Source organism: Schistocerca piceifrons, chromosome 2 (genome assembly GCF_021461385.2).
Source record: "Schistocerca piceifrons isolate TAMUIC-IGC-003096 chromosome 2, iqSchPice1.1, whole genome shotgun sequence".
NCBI lineage: Eukaryota > Metazoa > Arthropoda > Insecta > Orthoptera > Acrididae > Schistocerca > Schistocerca piceifrons.
Window position 1 is genome coordinate 479,932,489 of NC_060139.1, and position 10,973 is coordinate 479,943,461.

The following is a 10,973-nucleotide window of genomic DNA, read 5'->3' on the forward strand; positions in this document are numbered from 1 at the left end:
AACTTTTACTCATCACATTATACAAACAGTATCTGGTGAACTAGTGACATGGGGAAGTTGCAGTTGAAAATAAACAACCATCTTAGTCAATTGCTACCAAAGAAAAATCACTTACTGGTCGGCACAAGCTCTGTTACATTTTGTACCCTCATTATGAATTAACAAAGAGGTGCCTGTTGCTAGGAATGTGGGCAAACTTTTCTTGTACAAATGACATAAACTGGTCATAGAAAATTTGACTTACTCAGCACCATATAGTCTAAAAATGTCAGCCATAATGTTCAAAATCACAACAAATTAAAAGGCACTAACATACTTGACACTGGCATCCATTCTATTCCTGGACCAAGCACATTGTGTTGCTAATTTTTATACATTACTATCATACCCAACTTTGGCTTGTCAGTGGGATCATCCCTGAGTAATGACTGTCTACTTCTCTTAACACTGCACATGCATATTATAAATATTGGAGTAAATATGAAAATGTTCATTTCATGTTACGAACATAAGTTGTTAATGGTGTATTATTGCATATTACTGTACCTCACTCATTAAACAAATTTGACCATGAAAAGTGATACTGTTACAATACAAGCTTTTAATATGCTCAGAGGGCACATCATACAGGAGGTGAAAACTTTGTGTGTGTGTGTGTGGGGGGGGGGGGTTTGTAGTTTATAGTCCCAGGTGTGTATCACAATCCACAGCCCTTCATCAAACAGGGCTCTCATTTAAGAATAATCAACAAAGTTTTGCATGATGCTCTAGAGCATTAAAAAGAGTAGTTTTATTCAGAGTAGCAATGTAGCGTAGTGATAGAGATACATTCCAGATGTGCAGAAAGTTGTGGGTTCAAACCGCAAGGGTAGCTTTGAAATTTTATATTTTTAAATGTTTACGAAAATGATTTTTATCATTATTTTCATTCATTACTAGAACCTGGCAATGCTTCGCAATTGCCAAATATGTATGGGAATTAAAAGACAAACATTGTAATATCCTTCTCCCCTCCACCTCTACCCATATTCTCCCCCATCCCTTTGTCCATCTCCCCCTCCTGACAATCGTTTGGAATGGAATGATTTCGACAGATGCATCCTTGGTGTAATCGACTGTTGGGTTGTATCTGAACACCAAATGTTCAGTTCGAATTGTCATATTCAGCCATCTGTTGGGAGGGTGTTTTTTTTTTTTACAAATTATTTTGTGTGTAAGCTCGAACTGGGCAGGTTGAACTAGAGTGTATCCATCATTCCAGAGTTATAATGGATAGCACTTGACAAATTATTCAGTTTGCTTCCAAATTCTGTCTACGTTTTTCATCAGTCTCATTGATTCTAAATCATCTAGTTTACCTGCATTGTGAGTACGCCACCAGATATTTCGATGCCTCACTGGTGGCATTTTTTCCAAAGAAGCAAACTAAAATCAATTAAATATTTGCAGCACACCAAATTATCATGAACTGATCTCAATTCAATCTTAACACCACACCAAAGATATGATCACCACCGATAACACACTGAAATATCACTTTCAGTTGTTTTTTTGCAAAATATAAATATTCAATGCGGAATTTGTAGTTTTCATGAAAACGTGACAGTAGGACTGCCAGACTGACTGCCACATTTCTTTCATTGAGATTTTCATACAAAAATACCATCTTCATTTCCATTTCTCCAGTGGATTTTCCAACAATTTTATTTCATGAAAACCTTGTCCTAACAATTACAGACACAAAAAAAAAGTTAGCCGAATGGTTGAGCTGTTCTCAATATGTGGCTATATATAATGACAAAAATTAACGTCATTATTTCTTCGCCGGACAATTGTTAGCCTCATTTTCATAATCTGCCACCACAATACCACTCCTTTTAATACATTTACACGCAGTTTTTTCGAAATTTTCCCGAATTTCTCCACCGTTCAACATGTTTTGGAGGCAACACAACCACCTGACCTTTGTGCACATTACCAACCCAAGTTCACCACAGGATCAACATAGCTCAGCTTTAACCAACACGTTTTCGACTTTTTTCACACCGGATCTCCAGTTGCTTTCTAGTTCACCTTTATCTCTCCCCATATTTTTTTCATTTCAGCCTCATGTTACACTTTCCACCTTCTAATACCATGTCACCCTCACAACCTCCCCACGACGACCCCATTAAGTTTTATTTACAGCCGGCCGCGGTGGTCTAGTGGTTTTAGGCGCTCAGTCGGGAACCGCGTGACTGCTACGGTCGCAGGTTGGAATCCTGCCTCGGGCATGGATGTGTGTGATGTCCTTAGGTTAGTTAGGTTTAAGTAGTTCTAAGTTCTAGGGGGCTGATGACCACAGATGTTAAGTCCCATAGTGCTCAGAAACATTTGAATCATTTTATTTACATTCCCTCCGCAAACATGCCTTCACCCTAGCCAAATTACACTCACATATTTTATTTACTCAGGGTTGTCTGACATTTGGCATTACCCCCAAAGTCCTCATACTTAAAGTTCCCATCTCTGGCTGTAACCCTTCTTTCCATCAGTCCCTATACTAGTTCCAAACTGAGCAATCCATAGCCCTCACCTGCCTAATCCTTCACCTACACATCAACTCAGCCAATGAACACACCAATCAACTCCTATCCCTAATCAAAGTCCTCAATCTTTCCTCTCCCACATCCACACTGGCTGTTCAGAGCATCCTCCTACAGGTCAACCGCAAATTAGAACAGCATGCCACATTCCACCTCAAAAAACTATCCAATCTCCTGGTTTCCCACCTCCAGAAAGGCAACTCACTCACCCTCCACAACCTTTCCAGCAAACCTCAACCTTCTCTCATTGCACACAGACCTAGTCTCTCCCATCTACTCAATCTCCCACTTCCAGCTCCACTCCCCCCCAAAACCTCAAAATTCTAATCAACACAATCTGGAACCACAACACCCCAATTCAGTAGTTAACCTTTCATCCAAACCTCTCTCCCAATCCGAAACCTCTGTCCTATCCAAAGGCCTCACCTTCAGCCCTACTCCCAGATTCAACCAAACAAAGATTTACTGTCCTACACTCGTACTCTCTGCTGGAAATATCACTTTGCCACATAGAAAAATAATCCTAATCCTACCCCTAATGATCCAACTCCCCAAGACACTATCCAAATTGAACCCTGCCTGGAACAGTTCTGTCCTCTGTCACAGCGGGACCCACTTCCTCTTCCTCAAAATCATCCTCTCCAAACCTTCCAGGAATTTCTCACTTCCAGCCTTGCCTCTCAATCCTTCTTAAAAAACCTTAATCCTACTCCCAGCATCACCACACTGAAGCCAAGGCTATCCGTGATCTGAAGGCTGACCGATCCATTGCCATTCTTCCGGCGGACAAGGGTTCCATGACTGTGGTACTTGATCGTCGGGAGTATGTGGCTGAGGGACTGCGTCAGGTTTCAGGCAACACTACATACAAAGTTTGCCAAGGTAATCCCATTCCTGATGTCCAGGTGGAGCTTCAAGGAATCCTCAGAACCTTAGGCCCCCTACAAAACCTTTCAACTGGCTCCCATCGACCTCCTGACCCCACTGACACCCTGCACCCTTGCCTTCTACCTACTTCCTAAAATTCACAAACCCAATCATCCCATCCGCCCCATTGTTGCTGGTTACCAAGCCCCCTCAGAACGTATCTCTGCCTACGTAGATCAACACCTTCAACCCATTACATGCAGTCTCCCATCCTTCATCAAAGACACCAACCACTTTCTCGAACGCCTGGAATCCTTACCCAATCTGTTACCCCAGAAACCATCCTTGTAACCATTGATGCCACTTCTTTATACACAAATATTCCGCACGTCCAGGGCCTCGCTGCGATGGAGCACTTCCTTTCACGCCGATCACCTGCCACCCTACCTAAAACCTCTTTTCTCATTATCTTAGCCAGCTTCATCCTAACTCACAACTTCTTCACTTTCGAAGGCCAGACATACCAACAATTGAAGGGGACAGCCATGGGTACCAGGATGGCCCCCTCGTACACAAACCTATTTATGGGTCGCTTAGAGGAAGCCTTCTTGGTTACCCAGGCCTGCCAACCCAAAGTTTGGTACAGATTTATTGATGACATCTTCATGATCTGGAGTCACAATGAAGAACAACTCCAGAATTTCCCTACAACCTCAACTCCTTTGGTTCCATCAGATTCACCTGGTCCTAATCCAAATCCCATGCCACTTTCTTCGACGCTGACCTCCATCTGTCCAATGGCCAGCTACACACATCCGTCCACATCAAACCCACCAACAAGCAACAGCACCTCCATTATGACAGCTGCCACCCATTCCATATCAAACGGTCCCTGCCCTACAGCCTAGGTCTTCATGGCAAACGAATCTGCTCCAGTCCTGAATCCCTGAACCATTACACCAACAACCTGAAAACAGCTTTCGCATCCCGTAACTACCCTCCCAACCTGGTACAGAAGCAAATAACAAGAGCCACTTCCTCATCTCCTCAAACCCAGAACCTCCCACAGAAGAACCACAAAAGTGCCCCACTTGTGACAGGATACTTTCCGGGACTGGATCAGACTCTGAATGTGGCTCTCCAGCAGGGATACGACTTCCTCAAATCCTGCCCTGAAATGAGATCCATCCTTCATGAAATCCTCCCCATTCCACCAAGAGTGTCTTTCCGCCGTCCACCTAACGTTCGTAACCTCTTGGTTCATCCCTATGAAATCCCCAATCCACCTTCCCTACCCTCTGGCTCCTACCCTTGTAACCGCCCCCAGTGTAAAACCTGTCCCATGCACCCTCCCACCACCAGCTACTCCAGTCCTGTAACCCGGAAGGTGTACATGATCAAAGGCAGAGCCATGTGTGAAAGCACCCATGTGATTTACCAACTGACCTGCCTACACTGTGAAGCTTTCTATGTGGGAATGACCAGCGACAAACTGTCCATTCGCATGAACGGACACAGGCAGACAGTGTTTGTTGGTAATGAGGATCGCCCTGTGGCTAAACATGCCGTGGTGCATGGCCAGCACATCTTGGCACAGTGTTACACCGTCAGTTATCTGGATACTTCCCACTGACACCAACCTATCAGAACTCCGGAGATGGGAACTTGCCCTTCAATATATCCTCTCTTCCCATTACCCACCAGGCCTCAATCTCCGCTAATTTCAAGTTGCTGCCGCTCATACCTCACCTGTCATTCAACATCATCTTTGCCTCTGTACTTCTGCCTCGACTGACATCTCTGCCCAAACTCTTTGCCTTTACACATGTCTGCTTGTGTGTGTGTGTGTGTGTATATATATATATATATATATATATATATATATATATATATAGTTAGTTATAATAGAGGGAAACATTCCAGGTAGGAAATATATATCTAAAAACAAAGATGATGTGACTTACCAAATGAAAGTGCTGGCAGGTCGACAGACACACAAACATACACACAAAATTCAAGCTTTCGCAACAAACTGTTGCCTCATCAGGAAAGAGGGAAGGAGAGGGAAAGACGAAAGGATGTGGGTTTTAAGGGAGAGGGTAAGGAGTCATTCCAATCCCGGGAGCGGAAAGACTTACCTTAGGGGGGAAAAAAGGACGGGTGTGTCTGTATATGTGTGGATGGATATGTGTGTGTGTGTGTGTGTGTGTGTGTGTGTGTGCGCGCGCGAGTGTATACTCATCCTTTTTTCCCCCTAAGGTAAGTCTTTCCGCTCCCGGGATTGGAATGACTCCTTACCCTCTCCCTTAAAACCCACATCCTTTCGTCTTTCCCTCTCCTTCCCTTTTTCCTGATGAAGCAACTGTGGGTTGTGAAAGCTTGAATTTTGTGTGTGTGTGTGTGTGTATGTGTGTGTGTGTGTGTGTGTGTGTGTGTGTGTGTGTTGTTGTCGTCTCTATCAACATACCAACGCTTTCGTGTGGTAAGTTACATCATCTTTGTTTTGCCTGTTTCATCATTGTATTGACTTTATTTGTTTTCCTTTTTTCTTCCTGTGGTTATCCCCCCATTTAAAATATCTTTGTGGATGATTTTTAATTATTTTTGTGCATTAACTTTGATTTAATTTCTTCACTTAACATTTTATATTTTTGTCCATGTTGTCACAGACATTATTCTATTCCTCCATTTTGCTTGAATTCCATTTTATTCCCTTCGTTACTTTGAATCTTCATCTGCATTACTTTGTCCATAGGAATTTGTTTTAAATGCCTGTATGGTGATTGTCATCCAAAAAATCTCTCTCCTAACAAAAAATACGTTTTTGAAGCAATTGCACAGCCTATATAAATCATTTCATCTCTTGGTATTTAACCAATAGTTTACCATGTTCAAATGTTTAAATATTATGAGAGAGAAATAAAAATGCTTACATTCATGTGCCCAAATATTCCAGTTATGAAAAATAGAATGCTACGAAGAAAAATCAGACAGATAAAAATGTCAATATGATAATTAAATTGACACGGCAAAACATTTATGAAAAATTTACATTTAAATCAGTTAACTGGATAAAAATACTGATCAGTCATTTTGATCAAGATTTAAAAGCAAAGCACTCTATGGGATTCGAATCCACAACCTCCTGCATGTCAGGAATGTATCTTTACCACTATGCTATACCACCACGTGGCATAAAACTATTATTTTGAAGGCTCTAGAGCACAATGAGATTCTTTTTTGTGAATTACTCACAAATAAGAACCGTCTGCCTTGATGAATGGCTTATGTGTGTGATACCTTGAACCCCAACCTACACCAGTATATAAAAGATTTCAAAAAGTTGATTTCACCCCTGAGGACCTCCCCTTCTAAGAGATTTTGATTTGGTAATATCCTATGTTCAGGCTAGTGAAGGTGGAAACAAAAGACATTCAGAGGCAGGTTGAAAATGACATTCACACTGATAAAACAGGCAACTAGAAGCTCATTTTAATGTTCACAATTCATGCAAACAGCCCCTAATTGAAACTGGAGAAGTTCAGAAACTGACTGAAAAATTAGGTTAATCCAGTTTTAATTCAGCTAGTGCAAAAGATCCTTTATCCTTATTGCATCAGAATATCTGAGAACTGAGGTGTAAGCCTAATGAGTTGCTTAGTTGTGTTGAAGAAATAGTTGAGCAAACCAGTTGATATAATGTGCCTCTCTGATCGTCATGTGACCACTGGTATAGGTGTGTTAAATGTTATAGGATTTTAGTTAGTCTCTTATTTTGGTAGAGAAAATATGGTGAAAGGAGGAGTTGTCACATTTGTCAGAAATTGTTTTAATTTCAAGAATATTGATAATAATAAATTTAGCTCAGAGCAGCACCTACAAGCTTGTACAACAGTAGTATATTTCATAAGTCTTTTATATGTGGATTTATTGAAAAGCCGTCAGTGAATAATTATTGCAGTCAGTAACACTGTCATTCAATTTAATTACTACTGCAAACTGTGCAACTAGGATATGTAAATGCTCTGAGACCGCTATTGATAATATCTTTGTAGACAAATCCAGGGAAGAAAGTTGGTCACAAAACCATGAAAAGCAGCATTTAATGTTAAATGTTTAAACTTGTCACGAGACAAAATCTATTAAATCTGAGCACAGGAGGGTAACAATACATTCAAAAATTGAGCATTTTAAGAGATTGTTCAAAGACATGAGCTGGATATATATTTACAATACTTTTGACTCAAATGGAAAATACAAAGCATTCATTAATGAAGTAACTTCCTGATTTGAAAATTGTTTTCCCCTGAAGGTAACTCAAATCAAACAGAAGTAAAAAAATAAACCACGGTTTACATAAGGAATAAAGTTATCATATGGGACAAAAAGGAAACTGTATGTACTATGTAGGAACATGTCTGATGTTAGCATTGTAGTGTGTTACAAAGAACACTGCGAAATACTGAAACAAGTATTCCAGAAATCTAAGCAGCTTTATTATGAGAAAAAGATAATAAAATCAGGCAACAAAATAAATATTGTATGGGATATAGTGAAGATAGAGACAGGGCTAGAAAGGAAGAGGAACAGATAGCTCTAAAGCAAATGAGACATTGGTAATAAATGCACGTAATGTAACAAACCTCTTTAACAAGTACTCTGTTTCTGTTACTGACAGCTTGGAGTTATCAGGTTCAGTAAAAAGTGCATTGAAATATGATACAAATCTCTACAAATAACTTCAGTAAAGTGGAAATGACACTCACTTCTCCCAAAGTAGTAGTAACCACAATAAAATTGTTAAAAATCAAAATATTATAGTGGTTATTAAGACGTATCAATAAATTTAAGTGTGTTCATTTGAGTTCAGTTCTGACTTAAGTTGTTTGTATAACCAATCTATCAGCAGAACATTTCCAGACTGGCTAAAATATGCTGAAGTTAAGTCTCTTTACAAGAAAGGGCTTTTTCAAAAAAATTTGAGAAGGTTGTGTTAAAGTTTCTAAATAATATATTGTCCGTCACAGTTTGGGTAAGGGTTCTGGTATAGAGATTGCTATTTACACATAGAGTAAGAATCTAATTGCTTAGATAACAAATTAGAGGCCACTGGCATTTTCTGTGACCTGTTAAGTCTTTGACTGTGTGAAGCACAGCATACATTTAATTACAATATTGTGGTTTCATTGGCAGTGCTGCAAAATGGTCAGCCCCCCTAACAGGAAACAAATGGTCTCATTGTGAAATACCTGTGGGTAAGCAGTCTGTCTTCATCTGATTTTGAATTAATTACATTTGGTGTTCCTCAAGGTTATCTGTTGGGTCCATTGCTTTTTCTTGTGTACATTAATGACCTCTGGTCTATTACATTACCAGGTGCTAAATTCATTTTGGTTACATAGATACAAACATTGCAATAAATAGCAAGTAGAGTACAGATTTAGAAATGGCTTCTAATCATGAAACCTTCACTGCCATTATTAAATGGTTTAAAGCTTATTCACTGTCATTAAACTTTGAAAAGACCCACTGTATGCAGTTCAGAACCTGTTAGAGATTTCTTTCCAGCATGTGTGTAACATATGAAGACATGCAGATAAAAGAGGTTGACATTGTTAAATTCCTGGGATTACAGCTTGATAAATTCAATTGAGAAGGCCATACCACAGGCTTGCTGAAGTTACTAAACAAGTCCATATTTGCAATGCGAATTATATCAGATCTAGGAGATACAAATATGAAAAAGGACATGCGTTGCTTACTTTAATTCTATTATGTCATATGGGATTACATTCAGGGGTAACTCGTCAAACCAAGAAGCTGTTTCTAGAGTGAAACAGTGAGTAACAATAATCATTTGTGGTGTAAATTCAAGAACGTCATGTGGAAACCTGTTCAACGAACTGGGCATTCTAACCACTGCTTCTCAGTATATTTATTCCTTAATGAAACTTGTTACAAATAATGTGTGCCTGTTTTGAACCAACAGCTTAGTACATAGTATCAGTACTAGGAATAAGAATAATCCACATAAAGACCTAAAATCACTTGCCTTGGTCCAATATTCTGAAACACACATTTTCAATAAATTGCCAGCAACCATTAAAATTCGGTTTCAGATAAAGCACAGTTTAAAAAGAGTTTGAAAGACTTTCTGGTAGGCAACTGCTTCTATTGTATAGATGAATATCTTAACAGGAATTGTTAGACCTGCTTAAGTAAAAATGTCTGTCACATTTCAGTTTTGACAATAGTTGGTCTCAATAGTCAGGATTCGGTATTTTGCGTTTGATAAATGTATTGGAAGTGCATAACTATGGTTCATTCTGACAGTATATTAATTTTGTAAACATTATTAGTTCTAGTTTACTGTAATATATTCACGTATTTTGACAGTCTCTTGACAAATGATCATGGAAGTGAGTATTACATTCAAATGTTCTCTTTTTTATGTTAGATGTTCTGACATGTTCCACAACCATGAGAATCATCTCATTTTTGGGTCTGTGGAACAGAAACTGAATCTAATTTAATCTATTTGGTAAATTATTGAGTTATTTCCCCAATATTTTATGGGATTAATGATGGATATGGCTATTGCACACACAAGAAAAAAGTATTTGGCATTACAGTGACATTTTCTATCAGTTTACTTTCACTGTAGTGATGCTACATGGGTTATTGCTGGCTTTGCTATTTCTTTTTTCTGTTTACTGACTAATGTATCTTGTTCATAAATTCAAGGCCTATAAAATCAATGCTTCTAATTATCTTTTCAGAAAAAGAAGCCGCAAAGCAGTCAAAAACGGCGCAGGTGCATAAGGCACTAGGCAAGAAGAACACTTGACTTACAGAGAATTTGAAATGCATTTCTCCAGTTCTCATAAGAGAAATGTTTACACGGTATACTCATACTTGGTTATAAGAACACTTGCATTTTTGCATTCTGTTGTAAAACCTTGCCATACAATGGATTTGCATTGTAGGTCAGGATTAAAATTCATAACACGCTTGACAGTAGTGTGTGTGTGCGCGTATTGTTCTTGTTGTATTTTAACATAATTTCATTTCTGTTGACTATTACTGTCCTTGACTACTGGAGACATTTTCACCTGCATTTGGTAGGGTGAATGTCTTTTTCATACCACTGGAAATTTGTCTTGTAAATAAAATTTCATGTTTTTGAAACTGATTACTATTAAAGACTATGCAAAGTTTTGTACACTTTTATTTATCACTTCTCATGTGTTTTTCTCCCGCTATATTAAAAATCTCGCAATTGGGAAGTTTTGTGGAGAATTAGAAGTATTCTCTCTCTCTCTCTCTCTCTCTCTCTCTCTCTCTCTCTATCTCTATCTCTCTCTCTCACTCACTCACACAGTCACACACACACACACACACACACACACACACACACACACCACACACGTACGTGTAAGGAATGTGCAGCTCTCAACAAAACACTTCTATGGTATGTTATTGACACACTTACCATTTTTTTCTCAGTTTTAATATTATAAT

The 10,973-nt window shown here is 39.1% G+C and overlaps 1 protein-coding gene across 1 annotated transcript in view; it reads left to right on the forward strand.

Annotated features, from left to right (window-relative positions):
* The window catches only part of LOC124776253 (28 kDa heat- and acid-stable phosphoprotein-like), a 62,925-nt gene extending 52,255 nt beyond the window's left edge, over nt 1-10,670 (forward strand). Inside the window, exon 6 of the mRNA XM_047251126.1 lies at nt 10,232-10,670. Coding sequence (XP_047107082.1) covers nt 10,232-10,299 — 68 coding nt within the window. The 3' untranslated portion in view covers nt 10,300-10,670. The remainder of the gene's footprint in view (nt 1-10,231) is intronic.
* The last annotated feature ends 303 nt before the right edge of the window (nt 10,671-10,973 follow it).